Below are 24,369 nucleotides of genomic sequence, written 5' to 3' on the forward strand. Positions count from 1 at the left end.
GACCTCGGAGAAACCAGGTCACATCTCTGTTCCTCGTCTGCAAATGGGGATAACTATATCTAACTCACACGGTGGTACAAAGGTTAAACAGCATGTAAGAAAATGCTGTATATAAACTGTGAAGTGCTGTAATGAAAGGAAGAGACAGCAGCATTGTGTGCCCACCACTGTGGTAAACGTGATAAGGAATGCACTAGGCAACACAAGCAAAAATAAACAAGTGGGATCACATCAGACAAAAAAGCTTCTGCTCAGCAAAGGAAACCATTTCAAAGAGTGAAAAGGCAGCCTACGGAATTGGAGAAAATACTTGCCAATCATATGTCTGGTGAGGGCTTAATATCCAAAATAGATAAGGAACTCATAAAACTCAATAGCAAAAGAACAAACATCTGGTTTAAAAATGAGCAGGGGCGCCTGGGTGGCTCAGTCTGTTGAGCATCTGACTCTTGATTTTGGCTCAGGTCATGATCCCAGGGTCCTGGGATTGAGCCTCATGTCAGGGCTCCCTGCTTAGCGGGGAGTCTGTTCTCCCTTTGCCCCTCCCCCCCCTGCTGTGCACACTCTCTCTCTCAAATAAATAAATAAAATGAAAACAGAATCTGAAAGAAATATCCACACCCCCATGTTCACTGCAGCATTGTTTATAGTGGCCAAGACTTGGAAACAACCTAAGTGTCCACCAACGAATGAATGAATAAAGAAAGTGAGGTATATGTATCCATTGGAATATTACTCAGCCGTGAGAAAGAAGGGACTCCTGCCATTTATGATGGAACTTGAGGGCATTATGCTGAGTGAAGTAAGCCAGACAGAGAAAGACAAATACTGCGTGATATTATTTATACAAGGAATCTTAAAAACACACACACACACACACACACATACAAAGTCAAACTCAGAGAAGCAAAGTGGTTGCCAAGGGCTGGGGGCTGGGGGAAAACAGGGAGGGTTTGGCAAAAGGACGCATGCTTTCAGCTACAAGATGAAGAAGGCCTGAGGGTCTAATGGAAAACATGGTGACTATAGTCGATAACACTGAATTATATAATTGAATAACTACAAAAAGGAAGGCACCAGACCCAGGCAGACTCTGCCCTCAGTTTAGCGAACAATGCACAAGTCAGCAGTGGCAGGTCCCATGCGTGTGCATGGGGATACAAAGACATGGGGGCGGGGAGTTTGCCATTTGACTGGGATATACAACACCTAATTCGAGGATGGAGTACCTACTGTTGATCATATACTACCGTGGGCTGTGGGCTCAATTCCTCCAGGGTATTTTCTCCTTGGATTCTTCCAGCTCTCCAGTGAGAGACCACTATTATCATGCCCATTTGAGTGATAAGGGAAGATACACAGAGTGGTTCAGACGCTTCCCCGAAGTCACACAGCGAGTAAATGGCGAAGGTGCCATGAACACCCAAGTCATCCTGATTCCAAGCCAAGGTCTTTCGCCTGCGCCTGCCACGTTCATGACATGAAATCACGTTTTCAGGAGGGCGCTTTGCTGGTCTGGGGGATGGGCTGGGAGGCGGAGCTGCGGTCAGGAGGCCGTTACAGTAACAACCAGCAGCCGGGCGCGGCCTGCGCTCTGCTTCCTCCACAGGGGAGGTTTCGCGCCAGTCACCTCTTACGACACAAAGCAGCGCAGTGACCTCGTGCATTTCCCAGACAAGGGAACAGGCTCAGAGAGCTCAAGTGACTTGTCCCAAACCACACAGCTAGATGCCTCTCTAGCATTTGCACCCAGGCCTCCTGTTTGGGCAGCTGTACACCCCAGCCTCTTCTATGGCAGTAAAATAACTTGGAGGCTGGGACCAGGCCTGGGTTCGCGTCCGACCTCGACCTCTTCCTAGCAGTGTGACTTTGACCATGTTACCGAATCTCTCTACTCGTCTGCGAAATGGGAATAATAAAATCTACCTCTCCAGTCTATTGTTTTATGGTTATTGCACATCAAGTTCCTAGCAGGCAGTAAGTGCTCAAAAAGTAAATGAACAAGCAAGCAGTTATGGAGTGTTACGGACTTCTGAGCTCTGTGGAGGGGAGTAAGGAGGAGAGATGACCTTTTCTGTTAGGAAGAGAATGCCCGGATGTCTTTCTAAGGAAACATGAAAGGAGATGGGGTCCACTGTTTCTAGTTTGAATTGAGTGGAAAACTTGCAAAATCTGCATATAAGTAAGTACAAGCCACTTCCTTTCTCTGCCCCTGGCTGCCGGAACATCTGTAAGCACTTGCCTTATTAAGATCTTTCCAAAGCTTCCCGTGGAAGACTGCAGTGGCAGATTGCACCAATGAGCAAAGAAAATCTACCCCTTCCTCCATTGCCCCCACACCGGGAGGAAGGGTTGGGGGCCTGGGGAGGAGGTTGTCAAGATGGCATCCTGGTAGGTCCCTGATTGCAATATTAGCGCCGTGGTTACCGAGTGCCCCGGGGGCAAGGACTAATAATATCAATAATAGTCATTATAAGATTTTGCATCTGTGCAGGGTTTATTATGTTTCTCCCAAGGCAGTTTCACATTCAAAGTCTTATTGAATCCCTACAATTCAGTGACATAAACAGGGCAGGAATAAGAACCTCATTTACCATGACTTGACCTTCCTGAGGGCCGACAGTAGTGGAGGGTGAGCTGGGTCTCCATCTCCAGCACTTCTCAGGGGCTCTCGGCCCCAGGCCCAGCTCCAAAATTTCCCCCATTCAACCATCCTCAGCCCCAATTTTCTCATTGTCCTAGTTTCTGGCCCCCTGGACTCCTTTGGCTCAGTCATGAGCCATCTGGTCTCTGAAAATCCAATCTAGTGGTTGGAGGGAAGGAAAAATCCAGTATTTTTATCTGCTGCTTGGAGGGGGGTTAATAATTAGGTGATCTGGGGCCAATGGGTCCAAGGAAGCTGGTAAAGAAATTATTCTAAAGCTTCTTGATGAAGTATCAAGAAATGAAAAGGGGGAGAAAAAGATTTTGGTCTTTAAAAAATCAGCCACGTTAAAGTACAATTATATAAATGAAATTCACCCATTTAAAGTGTATGAGTTCAGACAAATGTCTACAGTTCCGTAACCATGATCTCAATCAAGCTATGGAACATTTCCATGACCCCAGAGGAACCCTTGTGCCCTTTTGCAGTTCAAACTCTTGTCTCCCATATCACTGAGACTGAACTGATGTCAGTATAGTTTTGCCTTTTCTAGAAAGTCATACAAATGGAATCATAGGGCATGTAGACTTTTGTGTCTAGCTTCCTTCATTTAGTATGATGCTCTTTTGAAATTCATTCACGTTGGCACACGTATGAGTAAGCTTTTTCCTTTTTATTCCTGAATAGTACTCCATTGTATAGATATACCACAATTTGTTTACCTATTTACCAGTTCATGGACATTTAGGTTATTGCTGTTGTTTTTTTTTTTTTACATGAATCTTTATTTTATTGATAATAACTGCTTCTACATACATTTAGAACACATGGGCCATATGTGTGAAGGATATATCGTTTACTCAATTTACAGACGATGCTTGGCAAGCATATGTAGTTGGGCCCTCCTTGTATTAACTCTAGGCCAGCTCCATCCCGCTCCTACTCCTCTGGCCAGGGTGCAAATGCTTGGAAAGTGGGAACCACTCATTTTAGTCATGCAACTCAAGAAATGAACATTCAAACCAAAATGTGGTGTTTAACTTTATTTATTGTATTTTATTTTGTTGTGATAAGAACACTAACCATGAGATCTACTCTCTTAAGTTTTTAAGTATACAATATAGCCTTATTAACTATAGGCACAAAATTGTACAGCAGATCTCTAGAACTTATTCTTCATGCATAATCGAAACTTTGTGCCCTTTGATTAGCAATTTCCCATTTCCCCCCACTCCCCTAACCACTGGTAACCACCATTCTACTCTCTGATTTTATGAGTTTGACTATTTTAGATACCTCATATAAGTGGGATCATGCAGTATTTGTCCTTCCATTTTACTTATTATTTTATTATTTAACTTAATGTGATGTCTTCAAGGTTCATCAATGTGGTCACGTATCACAGGATTTCCTTCTTTTAAAAGTCTGAATAGTATTCCATTGCATGTATATACCACATTTTCTCTATCCACTTATCCACTGATGGACATTTATGAATCTTGGCTTCTTTGAATAGTGTTACACTGAATATTGGGGTGCTAATATCTCTTCAAGATCCTGATTTCAGTTCTTTTGGATGAATAACCAGAAATGGGATTTCTGGATCATATGGTAGTTCTATTTTTAATTTTTTGAGAAACTTCCATACTGTTTTCCATAGCAACATTTTGCATTCCCACCAACAGTGTACAAAGATTCCAATTTCTCTGCATCCTCCTCAACACTTGTCACATACATATATACATATATTTTGACAATAGCCATCATAAAAGGTATGAGGTGATATCTCATTGAGGTTTTGATTGGTATTTCCATGATGATGAATGATGTTGAGCATCTTTTCATGTGTCTGTTGATCCTTTGTATGTCTTCTTTGGAGGAATGTTTTATTCAAGCCTGTAGCTCATTTTTAATCAAGTTATTAGCTTTTTTGCTCTTGAGTTGTAGGAGTTTTTTTATATATTTTGGAAATTAATTGCTTATCTGATATTATGGTTTGCAAATAATTTCTCCCATTTAGTATGTTACCTTTTCACTCTGTTGTTTCCTTTGCTCTGTAGGAAACTTCTGGTTTAATGTAGTCCCACTTCTCTATTTTTATTTTCATTGCTTGTGGTTTCGGTGTCATATCCATGAAATCATTTCCAAGACCAATGTCATGAAGTTTTCCCCCTGTGTTTTTTTCTTCTAAGAGTTTTATAGTTTCAGGTCTTAGGTTAAGTCTACCATCCATTTTGAGCTGCTTTTATGTACTGTAAGCTATAGGTCCAAATTCATTATTTTACATGTGGATATTCACTTTTCTCAACACCATTTGTTGAAGAGACTATCCTTTCCCTATTGTGCATTCTTGGCACCCTTGTCAAAGATTAATTGAATGTATATGTGTAGAATTCCCTGTTGTTGTTTTTTTTTGTTTGTTTGTTTTTACTGCTGTGAACATTCATTGCCCTGAATAGTTTTTTGTCAATCTATGTTTTTATTTATCTTGGGTAAATACCTAGGAATGCAATTACAAGGGCATGTGATAAGTGCATGTTTCACTTTGTAAGAAACTGCCAGATTACTTTCCAAAGTTTTGCACCATTTTACATTTCCACCAAAAGTGGAAAAGTGTGTGTAAGAGTTGCAGGTGCTCCACGCCCTTTTCAACACTTGGTATTGTCAGACTTTTAAATTTTACTAATTCTAGTGGGTGTGCAATGGTATCTCATTGTGTTTTTACTGTGTATTTCCTTAATAACTAATCATATCATTAGTATAATTTCTTTGGTGAACTATCTCTTTAAATCTTTTGTATATTTGTCCATAAAGTTGTTAGTCTTTTTATTAAGTTGTAAGTATTATTCATTTTTTAAATGGCATCTTTCAAAGGGAATATTTATTTTGATGAAGTCTAATTTATTAATTTTTTCTATGGTCTGTGCTTTTTGTGTCCTAGCTGGGAAATCTCTGCATCCTCTAAGTCACACATTTTTTCCTATGTTTTCTTTGAGAAGTTTTAGAATTGTATCTGGTAATTTGGGATATGTTCCATTTTGTATTAATTTATACATAAATATGGCCCAGGGTATGAAGTCCATTTTATTTTTGCGTATGGATATTCCATTGTTTCAGCACTATCTGTTAAAAAATTTATCATTCCCCATTGAATTACCTTGGTACTTTTACCATGAATTAATTTATGAGAATTAATACATGTTTGAGTCTATTTCTAGCCTCTTTATTTGGTTCAATCCATCCATATGTCCGTCCTTCTGCCAACACCAAATTGTCCTAATTTTGGTAGCTTTATTTTAAGTCTTGAAAGCACATAGTGTAAGACCTACAACTTGTTCTTGTTTTTTAAAGTTGTTTTGGCTTTTCAACCTCTCCCACCTCCCAGGAAGAGGAGTGACCTCTGAGAAAAGGAGTGACATTTTCCTCCTATTCATCATGTTTAGATAGAGAAGTCTTCCTGGAGGAGCTGAGAAAACTAAGAGAAAGTGAAGGAAAAAAAAAAGGAGCCTGGTCTTCAGGCTCTGCCAGCCCTAGTGATGGTGGTCCCTGGAGGGGTGGGGGTCAGGGAGGTGACAGGAAATGATTTTATGATTTCTTCTTTTCCTGGAGCTCAAGGCAGCTCCTTTAGAGAGGTTCCTGGTTGTTTCCTTCCAAGGACTGGTGGTTAAATCTGTTGCCTTCACCTTGGAAGAAGAGGAGGGGGTTCTTCATTCAAAGTTGTCCCTCTGGGATCCTGGTTTTGCCTCTTTGATTCTCCTGCTGGGAGTCCACCTTCTTCATCCCTCTGCCAGCCTCACTTAGACCGTGGTGCTATACACACCACCAGTTTCTCCAAACTACTCGACTATTTTTATGGCCATGCAGTGGAATCCTGAGTCTCAAACTGAATATAGATGTGGGAAGTTATAGGTGCACAGCCTCCCAGAATTCCAAGGGCCTGGCCCTGGCTAAAGGTTTAATCAGCTCCTGCCAGCATTTGCCATCTCCTTCCCCTCCCAGCCCCCTGGACCCTTGGTCCCTGTTCTCCCCTCATAGCACCACCACCCTCTACCCAGCTTCCTTCCTAGTTCTTCCAGGAACAGGGTTCTTTTCTGGCCGAACCCGAGGCTCCCCCTCTTCCTTCAGGTCCACACTGCCTTCTGTGAAGACCCTTGAGTCCCTGTCTTGCTTGGGTGATGCCCTGAAGTCCCTTAAGCCAGCTGCCCCTCCCTCTGCACCTCTCATTCCTGAGTCCTCCAAGCTCCTTCCCAGCCCCGCCTCATGGCATGACCAGGGATAAGACACACATCAAAATCCTTGTTCTGGGTCCTGACCGCCCCATATTGCCACATCCACCCACAATCCAGCTACGCCACCGATAATCATCAGCTTGCGGCACTTTTGGATTGCTAAAGCCAGAAAGGACTGAATTCTGCCTAAAGTCATGGGCCGTGCAATTAAAAATACAAGAAATAAGCTTCTGGCCTGGATACAACAGGCTTCCCTCATTTGGAATTCCAAGAGCCAAATACTGAGAATGGGTCATGTTCCTTTTCCAGACAGGCCCCTTCCATTGCCATTCCTTGGGTCCCTCCAGCTCCAGAACTCCTAGGGCCACAGCCCTGGGCTGCAGACCCCACGGACTGTGATGCGAAGAGTGCCTCTGGATTTGTGTGACATGATGGCTCTGAGAAAGTCCCTCCCAGGCTCATGCTCCAGAGCGGGTTGGGGACTGTTTGATTCCAAGGCCTGGCTCACATTCCTAATGCAACTTGAAAGGTCCCCTTAACCCCAAAGTGCAGCAATTGCATTCAGGCCTATGAGGGCAGGCCTTTCTCCTTTCTTTACTTCTCCAGTAGCAATGGGAGACAGACAAGTCTGGGTCCTAGGTGCTCTAATCATCCAGCCTCCTAGGGATTTGCTCAACGCACTGGGACCCCGTTTCACTTTACACTAGGTCCCAGGTTCCACAACAATGAACTGGGGATGCAGAAATGTTGTGAGTCACCGTCTGCCCTGGTATGATGAATCAGGTACAAGGAGCTGAACATGTCCAGTGCGAAGCCTCCAGGAAGCAGGTTCTGAGAGCAGCTGGTTCTTGTTGTATCGAGGGGACATTTTCTGCCTTGTGATGCTCATGAAATGGAGCACTGGTTGACTTCAGGGACACAGAAAGCATCACTGGTGGAAGAAAAATTCTTCCTTTCTTTCTGTCATCTGAGCTGATGAAATGAAAGGGCAAATCTGATAAGTAAATGAATACATGTTCATGACGGTAAGCTTTTACCTTCATGAGGTGCGCAGACGTTCCATATTGTATTTGCTTCCCTAAAAGTCCTGCAGGTGCAGGTATTGCTAGTGTCCTAGTTTTACTGGTGAGAAAACCCAGGCTTCAAGAGGCAAGGGACTGGAATGAACTTACACAAGGATTGTGGCCTATCTGTGGAGAGCTGATGACCCTGGCATTGACTCTCAAAACCTTGTGTGGAGTGGGATGGAGGCAAGGCCTCACGTCAGGTGTCCTGAGGGAAGAAAGCCTTATTCTGGGTTCCTTGGACAGAAGCCAGGTGTGCCCATGCCCCCGCCTTACATCTGGACAAGCTGTGATGGGACATGCTGGTAACAGCCTTGGGTTGGTGCCACTCCAGGGACCCTGTCTTGTCCCTCCCTGGCTCCCACTCCCCTTTGCAGCCTCTGGTGCCCAGTGGTCTATCTGCTGTGGTGGCAGTGCTCCCAGGGAAAGCTAGACAAGAAGGAAGCAGAGAGGGATAAAGGGCTAAGGATTCAGGAAGCAGCTCAAGGGCAGTGTCAGGACAAGCCTTGGACTTGGGCAGGGAAGAACAAGTCTTCTGCCCACATTCTCATTATGGCTTCCTTTTCCAGCTTCAATCAAACAGAACTTATCTTTTGCCAGTGTGGATGTTCTCTTAGCTGGTGGGCTCTCTGAGGCAGGGGCTGCATGTGATGCTTCTCTGCACACTCATGCATTGAGCACCAACAGTGTACCAGGCACTGGGGACTCCCAGTCTAGGGTTTGGTGGCTGGATACATGAATGCCCATTGGCCAAAAACCTTATGAAGTAGAGTAATGGGCATGATCCTTGAAACTAGCGTGTGTGGATTGTAGGCTCTCCTACTAACTAGCTATGTGACCATGGGCAAGTCATTTACCTGTTCTGAATCTTGGTTTTCTCATTTGTAAAAGAGAGGATGATGACACATACTATAAAGAGTTGTCATAAGGGGTAAGGCATATGTTGAATGCATGACATATCATTAGTGGTCCACAAACTCACTATGCCTCGGTTTCCTCATCTGTAGAGTGATGAGGAAGTTTTACTCGATGGTGTTTTGTGAGAATTAATAAGTTAGTACATGGAAAGTGTTAGAACAGTCCGTGCTACATAGTAAATATTATGAAGTACTAAGATATAATTATCAGTATTTTGCTGTCCCAATTTTATCATCTACATCTATCTATCTATCTATCTATCTATCTATCTATCTATCTATCTATCTGCTAAACTCTAGTCCTTATTTGTATCTTACTCGTTTTTCCACTACTATCCTCTTTCTGCTCTAGGATCCCATCCAAGGTACCACGTGAAAATTTGTCATGTATTCTTAGTTTTCTCTGGTCTGTGACAGTTTCTGTCTCTTTTTGGTTTTCAGGACCTTGACAGTTTTGAGGAGTACTGGTCAGATATTTTGTAGAATGTCCTCAATTTGGGTGTGTCTGGTGGTTTTCTCACGGTTAGGCTGTGGTTATGGCTTTGGGGGATGAATACCACAGAGGTGAAGTGCTCTTCTTATCACACCCCCAATTTTATTTTTAATGGGAATGAATTCTTTGGATCCCTTTGTTTGGGTTTTCCTTTGGGGTGGAGAGAAGGAAGTCTGGGAGGGTAAAAGCAACGTTCAGCCAACTTAAGTTAAGACCATGGGGTCTTGGACCATGACCTTGGGTGGGGGAGGTGGCCAGGCTGGTCAGAGGTGGGCAGAGCAGGACTTATAATTCAGCATGAACTAAACTCCAAGAGAAGGCAAGAAGGGAGGTTCTAATGGGGAGCCCCTGGCCCAGGCTGAGGAGACCCATGGGGTAGGAGGTGGATAGAGGGGAAATAGGAGAAGAGCTAAAGGCAAGCTTCCCCTCTCAGCTGGACTGTCCTGAGGGACCTCATCAGCAGGAACCCCAAAAGAGACCATAAGCCCCAATAGCACTGCCGTCCCAAGCCCAAGGTACAGAAGGACTTGGGGACATCCTAGATTACATCGTCCATTGCACGTGCCAACGCAGCTGAATCTGGGGAACTGGGAGGACCATCTGGAACCTGCCTGAGTGCCTGGCCAGAGAAGCATCTCCCAGCTGTGGGAGTGTGCCTCTGAGAAATGGAGGCAGGATCAAAACAGAGCCCTCAGGCACCCGGCTTGTGACTGTACCCAAGTGAGCTCTCCTTCCTGAAATGCTAGAGCCATGGCTGGTAAACAAGCTCTGCCTCTTTGCCTAGGATCTCGGGGGCTTTTTTTGGAAATCCGAACCTGCCCTGGGGCACAGGTACATCCAGTGGCAGGAGCTGGGGGGTAGGTTCTCTGCCACCTGCATACCTGGGTCTACCTGCCCCTCCATGGTTTGGGCTCTGAGCCCTTCTGGTTCCTGCCCTGTCTCCTCCTTCCTCCTTTCCCTTCTCCTCAGGCTGGGCAGTCCTAGGGGTATCATGCAACATTTGGGATCCAGACAATTCTCTAAAGGTTCTGATTTGCCCCAGGAACCCCAGGGCTGGAGTAAGGGAGGTGGGGGGAGCTGGAAGCCTGAGCTGGGACTTCGGTCAGGGAATTACTGTAGACAAATTACTTCCCCACTCTGGGCCCAGTTTTCTCATGTGTGAAATGAGGGGTCAGATTCAATTATTTTCCTTACTGCCCTTTTACAAAACTATATTAGTTGCATTAATTACTAGTCTATAATCTATAGATTATATATAATCCATAATCAAGAATTTATTAAATTAACAAAAATCCAAGATAAAAATTGCCCATGATCCATCCTGAAATGACATTAATATTTGTGTTGGTTCCTGACATTTTCTAGTCCTTGTTCAGATATATATTCAATTTTAATGTATTTACAGTAATACCATAAGTAGGAATTTATCTTGAACGTTTTGCAGCTAACATTACACCAAGCATATCTTTCCCTTTCCTTTTTTTGCCTCCTTTGTCCTGCTCTCTTCTTGCTGAGGTAGCCAACGTGAACCACTTAGTTATATATGTACTCATCTAGAAATACAGTACACTGTATAGAATATGCATTTGAGGGAGAGGAGTCATTGTTTGTTCTACAAAACTATATACATTTCTCTGCAGCTTGGTTTTCTCATTTAGCCATACGTTGTAGAAATCCACGCCGGCCAACAGATATCATGCATAATTCCATACAGAGAGATAACACATAACTCCATGGGATGGATGAAGCTATCCCAATGTATTCAACCAGTCCCTGATTGGTGGGGTCTCTGGTAATTTCCAGCTGTTTTTTCCCCCCACTAAAAACAACTCCACCACATTTTGTACAAATACCTTTATGAACAGGTTACTTGCATTTCTAAGGTATAAAATTCCAGAGACGGGATTGCTGGGTCAGAAGACATGCGTTCTTTTTAATTTCCAAAAACAGCTGTAAAAATCCACAACCACACAGGCAGTGGATTAGGGCACTTCTCTGCCCATATTCTCACCAGCCCTTGTAGTTACTTGTCTTTCTAATGTCTGCCGGTCCAATGGATGAGAAATGGCATCTCTGTGGTGCTTCCATTTGCACTTTCCTATTTACTAGTAAGGTAGAGCATCTTTCCATCTATTTGTTAGCTCTTTGGATTTCCTTTTCTGTCAACCAGAATTCATGTCCTTTGCCCATTTTTTCTACTGGCTCTGTCTTTGCATTATGAATTTGTGGGATCTCAGGGTAGGATACGCACTTGCCTTCTGCCATATGTATTGCAAATATATTTTCCCACTCAATCATTTGTCGTTTGACTTGAGTATCGTTTCCCACACAAGATGCTTTCATTTTATGTAGTCAGATATATCTCTTTTTCTTAATGGCATTTCAATTTCCTGTTTTGTTTTAAAAGTCTTCCCAACACATAAGCTGTCTTCCTAAGTTTCCTTGTAAATTTTCCCTTGTTTTACTTTTTCCCACTGAAACATGAAATCCTACTGGAGTTATTTTTGTTAAATTAAGGTAGGCTCCAACATTATTTTCTCCCGTGAGAAGAGCCAAACTCAGCAGTTTCTAATCTATGCTCTTGTAATCACGGGCCCCCCAAGAGACACCTGGGAGGTGGCTACCAAAATTGGGGCTAGCAGGTCAGGGAGGTGGCATAGACCTCCCACTTCCTGCCCATAGAGCTATTCCACTTTGGTTACTTTATAAAAGGGCTCCCAGGAAAGATTGGGTTTGGACAAAGTGTTCTGAGGCTAAAAGGAGTTTAAACACCTCTTTCAGGCAATCTTTGGGGGCCTCTCCAGGTCTGACATTCTCTGACTCCACGATGGTGAACACTTGCTAAGGGAGAGAAGATGACATGTCAGCATAACTTTATCCAAAAGTAATTTTAATATTAAATCCCAAGGTGGCTCAAAGTAGATATTAGAATCACAGTTTTTACAATGGAAGTCACCTTGGAAATCATCTAGTCTAATGGCTCTCAATTCTGGCTACTGTTCGAATCACTTGGGAGCTTATAAAAGTCCTGGTGTCCCTGACCTGGGGCGGTGGGGGGGGGGTGGCAAGGGGGGCGGGGGGGAGGGACCAGGCATTGATGGTTGAAAAAGTCTCCTGGTGATTGTAATCAGCAGCTAGTGTTGAAGACCACTTCTCTAGTTTAACTCCCTTATTTCATTAGCAAATAAATTGAGACCCAGGAAAGGTAAATGAGGTATCACACAGCTGGCTAGCTGTAGCGTTGGCACTTGAACCTTTATCTCTGCCTCTCAGTTGGCTTTTTCATTTGCATCAAACCAATCCCTCATCAAACACCATGCCTTGGATTTTCAGCCGGCCACGCTAAAATCTCTGTATGAGTGCTTTGTATCTTTGCATATGGTCAGCTTAAACACGTTCACTGCATACAGTTCTGTGCATCATAGATGAATAGACCTAGTTCAGCCTTGCTGGACCGAAGTGGGGAACGGAATTATAAAGAACTATAATGATAAAAGAGCCAAATTAACGGTACATCCTATGCAGAGGAACCTACTGGGGGGCTGGGGGCTCAGAAGGAGGAAGAGTTAGCCGATGGGATGTCCGGGGGCTGCAAACAGAGGTAGGGATGCCTTGGTGCTGGCTGGGCCCAGCCTGTCAAGGCCACCTCTGACCTTCTCCCTCTGCTCTCTCTTCAGGAATGAGACTGTGTTACACCAGTTCTGCTGCCCAGCCGCCGACGCTGAACAGAAGCCCGCCGGCTCCGACTTGGCCTCCCAAAGGTGGGAATGAATTGGTGGCCGTCCTCCCTTCCCCACCCCCACCGTCCTTCCCCTTGGAGCAAAGCACACCACACAGCGCCTCTTGCTCTGAGTCCTGTGTTCTTGTTTGTCTGTTTTTGCCTTCTGCCTCCTGCTTCTATTTCTCTTTCCTTCCTCTGGGCCCCAGATGAGCCATTCCCAACTCTTGAGGTCATTATACCCTATTGTTCAAACTCCAAACTTAGGCTCCTTCCCCCAAACGGCCTACATAATATGTCATCTTTTTAAACGTCAAGGGAAATTAAATTAGATTATGCAGAGTGTGTATACATATATATATATATATATATATATATATACACTCTGAATATATATATATACATATATATGTGTGTATATGTATATATACATATATATATATATATAAAATCACATAGGTTGTCTGGCACTCAGGAGGGGCTCAACCAATGGTAGCACCCATCCTTTCTATTATAGCAAAGATGGACACTTTTCTTTCTTTCTCCTTCCATAAAGGAGCCAAGATGACTGAGCTTAATTTTCAGGATTTCGAAACTTCACTGTGATAGCTGTTGACCTGGGAAGGAAGGGGGAATGTTGGGTCAAGGGTCGATGTCACTGTCCCCGGCTTTCCTCATCTTATTGTGGGTTAGTCATGGTCCCTCTTTCTTTGATTAATTTTTAAAAATTAATTAATTTTTTTTACTAGGGAAATAAATATTTAATAGTCACTGATAACATCTCAGGGTAGTAAAATTAAATATACATATGTATACATATTTACATTTTTTTGATTGGCACAGGCATGGCATGCCCATCTAATGAGACAGAAAATGTGGGTTTTACAGCACATATTCCGGGTCTTTCCAATATTGTCAACAAAATAGCAGCCTTCTGTGGGAAATAGTCATAGTCATCAAAAAAATCTATTTGTTAGGTTTTTAAATGTACTATAAATTTTTCACTTTACTGGGGAGATCATGCATGTTCCTCTAGGTTTATGTGCATCACCGTCATCACATTCGCAAAGCCTGCCCGGGAAGAAGGGCAGTGAGTCACCCAGCGCTGCCTGGATAGGCTTGAACACCGCAAGGCAGCTCCCAGCTCGGCCGGCTTCCCACACTCTGACCCCTCTCCTCGTGTCAGCTCCTGGCTGTTTGCTGTGGACATGTTACATCTCAGGACTGACACCTTCATTCTGTCTTTGGGTTTCTTAAGCTCAAGACTTTCCTGAAATGTAAGTGCAGGGAAATACTTCTGTTCCGTGCCAGCCACTTCCCCAGTGAGAGTATGGGCATGAGAGCCAACATGAGCTGCTGACCTCACTGGCCCTCTGTCCGCCCGCCTCCTATTTTGTTGTCCCTCCTCCTCATGCTCTCGTCTGCCTTCTTCCACCTTCACCTGTCCCTCCAGCGCTCTTCTACCTTCCCGACGCCAAATTCCTCTCCTCTTGCTTGTCTTGATCCCTGCGCTGTCAACCTGGGTCCCTTGTTATGCTTTGTTCTCTTTCCACCAATTTTCCTGTCTCAGTCCTGCACATTTCTCTTTTCTTTACTTGTTCCTGACTTCACTGGGAGAAAAGATACTTGGATTCTGGCCAGAAAGTTGCCCCATCTACAGTCTCCTGTTGTTGGGACTCATTTGAGCAAGTTGCTTAGCTCCCCTGGGCCTCAGTTTCCCCATCTGTATAATCAAGAGGGTGATCTATCTGGAAAGTAACGTTGACATTTCATCTCATTGAGTCTCTCAGCTGCTCAGTGAGGTTAGACCAGGCAGGTTTTCTCATCCCTGTCTTATGTAAGAGCAAGGGGAGTTTCGGAGTACTCAAGGGCCTTGCCCGCAATCACACAGCCAGAAAGTACCAGTACCCAGACTCACCCTGAGCATATGACTCTTATTGCTCAGCATTTCCAGGTTTAAGACTCAAAGATGCCATGATCTTTTCTCCTTTGTTCCTTGGAAAGGAACTAGATAGTAATCAGAATGGTAGCTATTGACATAAAGCCACCCCTGAAAGAGGTTACTACTGGGAAATCAGGGTCAGGGAGGAGGCAGGACTCCAAGAAGGGAACTCGAGGAGTTAAGCCAAAACCAGGGGCACACCTTCGGGATCCTTCAATCCAGGACCGAGGGAGGCTTGGTTGTTCCCTAAGGCTGACCAGGTTGGAGGATGGAAGGCAAAGGGAAGAACTGAGTGAGCACTGTGCCGGCGCCCTGGGTGGCCTGGGGGCCAAGTTCTGTGCCAGGGACAGAAGCATGAGAAAGGCCACTTGAATTCTGGAGGAACTCCCCATCTAGTGGGGCACTGTGATGCCCCCAAACGGATGATAGCTTGCCCGGAAACCGACTGGAAGGAGAAAGAAAGGGGAGAATGAGACGGGGGAGAGGAAAAGAAAGAGGACAGAGAGTGGAGTGGCATCGGGGTGGTCTGCAAGGAAGGAGACTGAGGGCCCTGGCCCCTCCTCATGAGCTGTCACTGTTAAGATACACAGCGGAGTCGTCTTCTTCAACATGTCCTCCTTCGCAGGGCAGGGAGAAGAGAGGAAAGCTGTCTAGTCTGCCTCCCACCCCATCAATCTAGCTCAATTCAGGGAACGTTTAATTACCACCACCCAAGCACCAGGCATCAGTGAAGACAGATTGCGGGGTGCCCTCAAGCTCAGTCCTGGGGGGGCGCCGGCAACAGAAATCCTCCCTAGGCTTTTCCACGCTCATCCTCTCATCTCATCCTTCCCCTTCCTTCACGTGCCCACACTCCTCTGCCTGCTGGATCCACCCTGAGGCTCTGGATTCTGGTGGGAAGGGGTGGGAGGAGCTGCTGTGCCATGTGGGAGAGGGGGCGGGTGTGGGAGGGGTGCTCCCCCCTCATGCGAGCTGGGGCGCCAAGGGAATGGGCTTCTTTTCCAAGCTTTGGGGCGGGAGGGTAGGAAATCTACTCCCTTAGTTTCCCCTTGGAGGGACAGGTGCCGAGGTTGGCGCGGAGGCGCTCTGGGAAGGAGGGTGGGAGAACATTCGATCATGGAGGGTCTGTGAACACTGCCCACCTCAGCCCTCCCCTCTGGGTGGGGCAGGGAGACATGCCCCCAGTTGGTCCAGACCTTCAGCAGCTGTCTGCCTCTGTTCCCAGGTATTCCAAGTTGTCCTGTCTGTTTGGTTTGTAGTTTCCTAGAGTGTATTTCTGTCTGTCTGTGTCTCTGATGTCCGTTTCTCGGCTTCTCTGGGAGGAGGCCTTCTGGATGTTTTCTGACAGTCCAACAGTGTATATGTCAGTCAAGTCTGTCTGTTCTTGGCTTCCTGGGGGAATTCCATGCTGAGAAAGTTTTCTTCCATGAGACCCCTGACATCCCTGCTCCCAGCCCTATCCTTGACTCCTTCACAGCCCCTTATCACTTTCCTTTAACCAGGTGTCCCACCTCTACAGGGGGTAGCCCAGACCTCCCTGTGAATATCTCTGTGAGAATGTGCCAAGGTCAGAGACTGGGCTGAGGGCTAGCGCAGGGTGGGTGGGTCACAAAGTCCCCTGGGCCACCCTGGGAGATCCTGGGCTGGGCTGCAGGGCTCTGAGACAAGCCAGGCTCCAGCCCAATCAGCCTCCTCTGAGTTCTCTGGGGATAAATCCATTCGTCTCTACAGGAGACCCCAGTAAGAAAGCTAAACCAATCAATCAGGTCTCAGGATCACTGGGGCCTTTGGCATGTGACCTCAAAGCCGACTCCCTCCAAAAATGTCCAAGTTTGGGGTGTCTGTCCCTTCCCTGCCAAACCCCGAGCTGTGGGGCTGAGCGGGAATCCCTTCCTTAAGCCGCTGGACTCATCCTCTGGGGGTTGCATGGCCGCTGGTCTTTATCAGCTGGTCACCCACAGCCCCATCTGTCAGACCTGTGGTGAGGAGCTGCCAGAGCCCGAGGCAAACTCTCAGCCCAGGGGAGAGACCTGGCCGGGAGAAATCCTCACCCCTCCCAAGAGGCAGCCAAGCTCAAGCCCTGGGGGAGGGGGTGTTGCTGGGACAGGCTGCTCGGATAGCGCAGCCTTTGGGGGATGGGGTCAGGAGAAACTCTTGGGACCTGGAGCCTGCCAGGGAGCGATGCTCCAAGAAGTGGGAAGACCGAAAGTACAGCAAGTCTGGAAGCTGGGTATCTGTAAGAAAGGAGGCCAAGGGGTGGGCCTCAGGGACTGGGGTGCATTGGAGCAGTCGTGGGGCTGGAGAGGCCTCTGAGGCTGGACCACCCGAGAAAGGTGCCTAGGCTCGCAAACCCGTGGGCAAACCGCCTACGCTTCCCGGGGTAATGAGGCCCTCAGGTGAGAGCTGGGGGAGGGGGGTGGTGTGCAGCCCTGAGCAGCCAACCAGGGCAGCAAGTGCGTACCAGGCTCTTTCTTCCCCCTTCCCTACCTCCTCCTGCTGCTAGCTAATGACAAGGGCTTTATTCTAGGGAACTGAATAGGCTCATAATTGCAGCCCTACTTTCAATCCCGTGGCTCTCCTCCCTCTCAGGCTCTCAGTGACACTTGGAACAATGACCCTGCAACTGGCCAGCCACCTCCCAGCATCCAGCAGAACGGCAGGCCATTTGTCTCTGTGGGTGGCAACGGGGCCAAGTTGAGGAAGATTGGCTTCTATTAGAGTCATGAGAGGAGGCTCGTTGGGGTGGGCGTGGGGGCTCAGGAAGGGGAGGCCTAGGGAGGAAACAGAACAACCCCCAGCCCTGGGGAGGAATGGGGGATCTGAAGGGGCCAAAGCAGACTCAACTGACTCACCCCTGGTGTTTGGTCCTTCCTCTTCAACGTACCCCTTACTCCAGGATGGGAGAGACACTAATACTTCTTGAACTTAATATTTATTGAACATTCCAGAGATGTTGCACTAAGCCCTCTCAGTATTTTATCTCAATTCGGTGAGAGAGCTATTATTCCCATTTGTAGATCTGGGATGGAGAGAAGTCCCGTGTCTTGATAGAGGGACCACGCTAATCAGTTCTGGAGGTGGAAGGTGAGCTCAAATATAACTCCAAAATGCAACCTTTTTCCACTGAGCTGCTGCTAGGATTTTTTTTTCTTTTCTTTTTTGAAGAGCACAGGAGAAATCCTTCCAGGCAATTCTTTTGATGTTAAATAACATCTATTTTCTCTGATTATAAGTTATACTTGCTAGTCATTGGAAATGTGGAAAATACAGAAATGTAAAGAAGAAAATAATTGAATCCAGTTATATAGAATTAACCACTGTCAATATATTAGGGTGCAACCTTCCAGGGTTTTATTTTCCTAGGCAAGGATTTTACATTTTCCCTCATTAAAAAAAAAAAAAAAAAAAGATTTTGTAGCCTGCACTTGCCACTTAGTATACTGCGTTCCAGGAGAGCACCCACCCAGAGCAGCCCGTCCTGTGCCCCTACCCTGTCCTGGGGCCCAGTCTGCACCTACCACCCAGCCCAGCCGGTGTGTGCCGGTGGCCGGCCGTGGGCTCTGCTGGAGGCTGCACTCCATGCCACCCTTGAGGAAGGGATTTCCTTCGGAGGATGCTGTCAGGGAGAACCCTTCTTTAGCATTGCTGGCGCCTCTGTCCCGCCTTTTGGCTCTCCCCAGCTGGCCTGGGGCGTGATCAATGGACCAGCCAGTGTTTACTCAGCGATTACGGAGCAATTAAATTCCCAATCGATACAGCTCAGTCTTCAAACAGCTGGGCTAGGGAGCCTTAGCGTCATGAGCCTACTCCATCAGTCACCTCCCAGGCTCTGAGGCTGCCCGGGGAGCCTGCCCCACCCGCAGTGGAGGGGGTAGAGCTCGTTCTGGGGCTGCTTCTCTGGAGAAGCACAGAGAACACGCGGCTTCCCTCGTAGGCCCGAGGAGGGGTGGGGGTCTCTGGGGTCTCTGCCTCGACGCACGGGGAAGGCAGTGGGGCAGTAGGCAAGGCCAAGGGGAAGTTGTCTGGTCTCCTTCGGCGTCCAGTGGTTAGTCCCCGAAGGCCATGGCAAGGGTCGGGATCATGTGACCTAACGCAGTGCCGTGACAGTTTCCGTGATGCCTTGCCCTGGAATGGAGAAGCTGCCAACTGTGGGGTCCAGGTAGGATTCCTGGCAATTGAGGACCTCAGTCTGGCCCGGGACACAGCGAACCCGGTAGGAAGTGCTGAGCAGCCGGGGGGGGGGGGGGGGGGGTAAGGGGGCTGCTCCTTCTTATTTGGGCTTTTTGAGCAGGTTAGGTTTGCTCACCAGTCTCCTGAGGATTTCTGTATAGTTCCAGCAGAATCCCCCTTGGCCGTGCTTTATACCTGAGCATAAGCACAATGAAAATGGCAGAAGAATTCAGTCCTGGAGTTAGAGAAATCTGTCCCCTGATGAACCACATGGCCTGTCTCTTCACATGTCTGTGCTTGTTGTCCCATCTGCATCTTCCCTGCCAGAGGCACAAAAGACAAAATAGATGTCAAAATACTTTGATAGCTTGGTAGGGGATGTCCTCCCCCAACCCCCAATTCCAGAGAGTTTTAGGGAAGCTTTGTCTTGTCATGATTTTCGACTTTCTGTTCAGAGGGTTTTCCTTAGCTATGACGTGAAACTCGTGTTTGGAGTCAAGTATTTGTCCAGGCCAATTTTCTTATGTGCTTTTCCCTCCTGGTCACTCTCTAAGACCACTCTCTGAGACCTAGGTTGTCACCAGAGGGTACTTAGGAAACTTCCCCATCCACAGGCCTGCGCTGGGGCTGTGGAGTGTGAGGCCAGGCTTGGGTCCACCTTCCAAGAGCTGTGAGTTAAGACAGACAACTTTTTGTCAGCAGTGTGTTTAGAGATGTTTAGAGAATTCCTCCTCACTCTATTCCTATTTTGTGTCCCTAACCCACGAGAGAGGGAAAGAGAACCCTGGCTGTGAGGTATTGAACACTTGCTATGTGCTAGGCAGATATTATCTCATTTAATTCCCACTGAAAGTTCATAAAATGTTATTAGTCCCAGGTTTACAGACAAAGTGAAGGTTGGAGATGATGATTGACTAGTCCAAGGGCCGTATACCGGGTGAAGGGCGGAACCAGGATTTGAACAAAGCATCCATGACGACGTCTGCCACCAGAGTCAGAGGACAAAAGAAGGGAGGCGTTTTCAAGCATGGGAAGCAAAAGTGTGATGGGGGAGTGAAGAGCTGGCTCCCACTTCCCCAGGGGGCTGCTTCAAGTGGGCTCCTTGCAGAGAGCCTGGTTTGTAGTTCAGGGACCACGAAAGCTGGCCTTTCCATCCTCCAACCCAGGCTGTTTGAGCAGTCCAGGCCGCAGGAGGTAAACACATCAGAGTAACCGAACCGAAGACAGAAATGACCGAGAGAGTATTTTAAGGGGAGAAGAAAAGCTGTAGGCTTTATTATTTAAAGAAGTAAACATAACTACAGATAATACTCCCAGAACAACAAAATGAAAGCTACCACAAGGAATGGCTAACTATCTCTGCTCAGTTGGTGCTCATTAATGCAGAGTTTTGTCCAATTTGGGGAAACAGATTCTTTTTTTGCTTACCAGAAACTTCTCTTTTGAGTCTTTTGGATATTCCTTTTTCATTCCCAGAAAGAATAACCTCTCTTTGCAGCCCTAGAGATTTTTCTAACTTCACTATCTCTTACAGTTTTTGGTTTTGTTCCATTCTCTCCTCGGAAAGGTCAGCTTTCCCCATTCATTTATCTTTCAACCAATAACTTGACCATAAAAATAATTTATAATTTCAGTAAGCATTTCTAATCTATGACAGAAAGGGTTTTAAGTCTGTTTCATCACACCAAAAGAGAGGAAAACATCTTACTCTGCAGCAAGAGCGATTTAATCAGATCAGACATCCTTAACAACTTTAATGCCTTTGACAGAGGCCTTGGAATGGCTTGAGAAAAGAGATCTTCGGAGATTTCTTTTGTGACGACGAACCCTCCCCCAAAAAAAGCAAAACAGAAAAACAGGAAAGACAGCCGTCTGTGAAGGAGGACTGGCCTGTTACTGTCTCTATCAGGGAGACGTGCCAGCAGGAGCAAAAAGAAAGGGGCTGTTGATTTCGAACCACGGGATGTGGGGCTGGAAGAGCCCCCAGAGATGCTCCACCTGTTATCACACAGATAAAAGACAGAGGACCCGAGGCCCAAGGTCTCGCAGCTGCAGAACAGGCTCTAGAACTCAGGCTTCCTGAAGAGCTGGTGCTGTCCACCCCCAGATGTCTCTATGCCTCAGTTTCCTTAGCTACCACATGAGGGGGTGAACTGTCTAATCCCTAAGGCCCCTGCAGCAGGGATTTTATAAGAAGACACTCTGTCCCGGCCGGGGATGGCGTAGGCATACACACGGAGCCCCCAGGAGCATTTACAAAGCAAAAGGGGGCGGGGGAGAGCGGACCCAAGAAGCAGATGGGAACAGCAACATCCAAATTAGTGCAAGCATAAGTAAGAAATGAGAAGCCTCGGTAGGAAGGTAGAAGCCGGCAGAGATCAAGACAAGCCCGTATAAAGAGAGGGGCTGCAGTGAGCGGTAACATTAAGCCCTGCTTCCTGCTTGTCACTGTTTGAATGGGCTGCCTCGGCCACCCACACGGACTGGCGGCATCTCGGTGTGGTTCCCGGGTTCTAACCGAGGCTGCAGGTTGGCAGGTTTGGAGGAGCGATTAGGCTACCCTGAGGTCCTCGGATTTCAGGGGAACGGACTCACCAGAAACAAATTTATAAGAGACTGATACAGTAGTATGAATTTATGAATGAGAAATGATACTGGTGAATAGGATACTACTCATGATTACCAATTAATAAGGAACTTCAAAATATGAGAGTCTCTCTTCTTCTCCAAGGGCAGAGGGATGAGCACCAGATGATTTTGGGGGATTCCCTTCTAGACAATGTAGGAGGGGACACACTACCTTGGATGTTGTTCAGGGTCATCGAGCCATGCCCTTCAGAGAGAAGGTGTAGTCTCTCCTCTGGATGGCAGGTGATGGGTGTGGAGAAGGAGGCAGTCTTTCAGATGGTTCTATTCAAGCCTAGGCTGGGACACATGGAGTGTTGGCTAGAAAGAGCGCAATATCTGTGAGAGAGAGAGACTCTGAAAACTAAGGGACCAATTTGGGGAAAAGATCAAAGAAGCTAGAGGCCCAGATGAATGCCAATCCAGCAGGGCCAACAGGCCCGGGGAGGAGATTTTCTAGACATCAGGGCAAGAGAGGAAATGATTTAACCCAGCACCAGCTGTCACAGTGCAGGCTAAGATGAGATTAAAAGCAGAGGCATTTTATCAGAAAATTCTTGCCAGCTGACAGTTTGACTGCCTGCTCTCCTAAGAGGAGGAAACAGTTGAACCCTTTCGGGGAAAGGTTTCTGGCCTGGCACTGACCCCTGCCCTGCCTGGAGGGGTGGGTGGCCCCCTCAAGCTAGGATCTCCAAGGCTTCTTCCCAAAGCTAGTGTGCCCTGCATCGTCTTTTCATCCTAAACACTTTTGGAGATGACGTGTGAAACCCACAGGCATGTGGAAAGTGGCACGGCCATTCTGAGACTGTACACGTGTGAGCGGTTTCTACTGGACCAAGAAAGATTGAAGCTAGACATTAGGAAGAACTTCAAGGCAAAAGATAAGGAAGGTGACTGTAGGGAAATAAGTAAATAATCTTGTTCCATAGCCACTTGATAGATACCCAGAGCAGTGTCACACCACTGGCCATTTGGCCATTTCCATCTCTCGTGTCCTAAGACTCCTATTTTTGGCAAGCACACGCCTGACTGCCACCAGAGAACTTTCCCCTGGCATGTGGCAAAACCGAGCCTGTGAGGAGCCCGGAGAATATCTTTCCCTGGAAATGGCTCAAGACCAAAGAAACATCCGCTCTGCTGGGGTGAGGCAGGGCTGATCTGGGTGGGACAGGAGGAGGATAGAATAAAGGGGCTTTATAGCCATGAGAATACAACCTCACACCTGGGCAAACAGGCTTGGAGAAATCAAGGCACTAGGCCATGCCGCGCAGCAAGAGAGTAGCTGGATTTTAAACCATGGTCAGTCTGTCTGGTTCTCAATCTCATACTCATTACATTCTGCTGCCTCCCGGCCCTTATACCTCTGGTAAGCTTCTCTTGACATGATCTCTAACTCAGAGCTTCAGAAATTATACCATACGGAAAAGAACAATACTTCTCCATTTCAAGACCTCTAGCACAAGAACAAAGGAATGAGATAGTTCAAGTTCAAGGACAGTTCTTTATTCTGAAGTCACATCCTTCCTACTTTTTCATATTCTTTTGTAATATTATAAGGAAACCGGATGGTGCTTTCTTTTTTATTTGAACAAAATAGCATGTGGGAAATCCTAAAAAAGGAAAAAGACAGTTTCTCCTTTATATAGGGCTTACTGAGCATTGTACACAAATTCCTACCTTAATTCTCTCACAGAGAAGAAAATGGGGCCCAGAGAGGTGAAGCAACGTGCCCAAGGCCACACAGCAAGTCAAGGCAGAGCCAACTTTCAAGCCCAGGCAGTCTGGCACCGAGTCCACCCCTGTACCTGCTGCGTTGAGGCCCCAAAGGATGCGCTGGCCGACACTGCCTGCAGCCTCATGTGCCCCCCGCTCGCAGGGACCCCGAAGGCACTCATACTCCGGACCTGGCTCCCAGTCAGCTCGTGGGCTGATGCCTTTCCTGAGTACGCCTCTCCCAGCCTCGCCTATGTGGCTCCCGACCGTCACCACGGTCCATTCAGAGATGATTACACCCCCGGACCACAGAGGGCCGGGGGCGGCGGGTTTCCTTAAAGAACAAGTCCGTTTTCCTTCCTGAACGTCTTCCTTGCCGAGATAATGGGTACAACCCAGCTCCCAGCTCCCTGCCATTATTTCTGTCCTGCCAGAATGGAGTTGTGGGCCATCGCCCCTGGAGGGGCTTCCTGACCTGCTTGGAGTCCACAAGATCTTGAATGTTCCTGAGCCTCCCCCGTGAGCACACTCTGCAGACCCGGTGCTCCTGCCAAGCAGCCACCGCTGCTTATGTAAAGACAAGGAAGAAATTTGCCCCTATGGAAAACCTAAGGAATGACAAACACAAATTCAGGACAAAGATTCCTTTGAGGAGAGCAGGAGGAATACGTGGGGGACGAAGGCTTCTTGTGTGCCATTTCTCGAGCTGGGCACGAGTGAATATTTTTCTGCATACCTTACATATATGTTACTCACATTTGCATATATAAAATGGCTCACAATAAAAGAACAAATTAAATAAAACCCAGAGTTTTATGAGGCTGTAAATATCAAGCGTCGTCTGCACCAGCTTT

At 46.8% G+C, this 24,369-nt stretch overlaps 1 protein-coding gene across 1 annotated transcript in view; it reads left to right on the plus strand.

The window, feature by feature from the left end:
• The window catches only part of IQSEC3 (IQ motif and Sec7 domain ArfGEF 3), a 102,275-nt gene that overhangs the window by 20,361 nt on the left and 57,545 nt on the right, over positions 1–24,369 (plus strand). The window contains exon 2 of the mRNA XM_021690660.2: positions 13,025–13,108. Coding sequence (XP_021546335.1) covers positions 13,025–13,108 — 84 coding nt within the window. The remainder of the gene's footprint in view (positions 1–13,024; positions 13,109–24,369) is intronic.

This window comes from Neomonachus schauinslandi, chromosome 5 (genome assembly GCF_002201575.2).
Source record: "Neomonachus schauinslandi chromosome 5, ASM220157v2, whole genome shotgun sequence".
Lineage (NCBI taxonomy): Eukaryota > Metazoa > Chordata > Mammalia > Carnivora > Phocidae > Neomonachus > Neomonachus schauinslandi.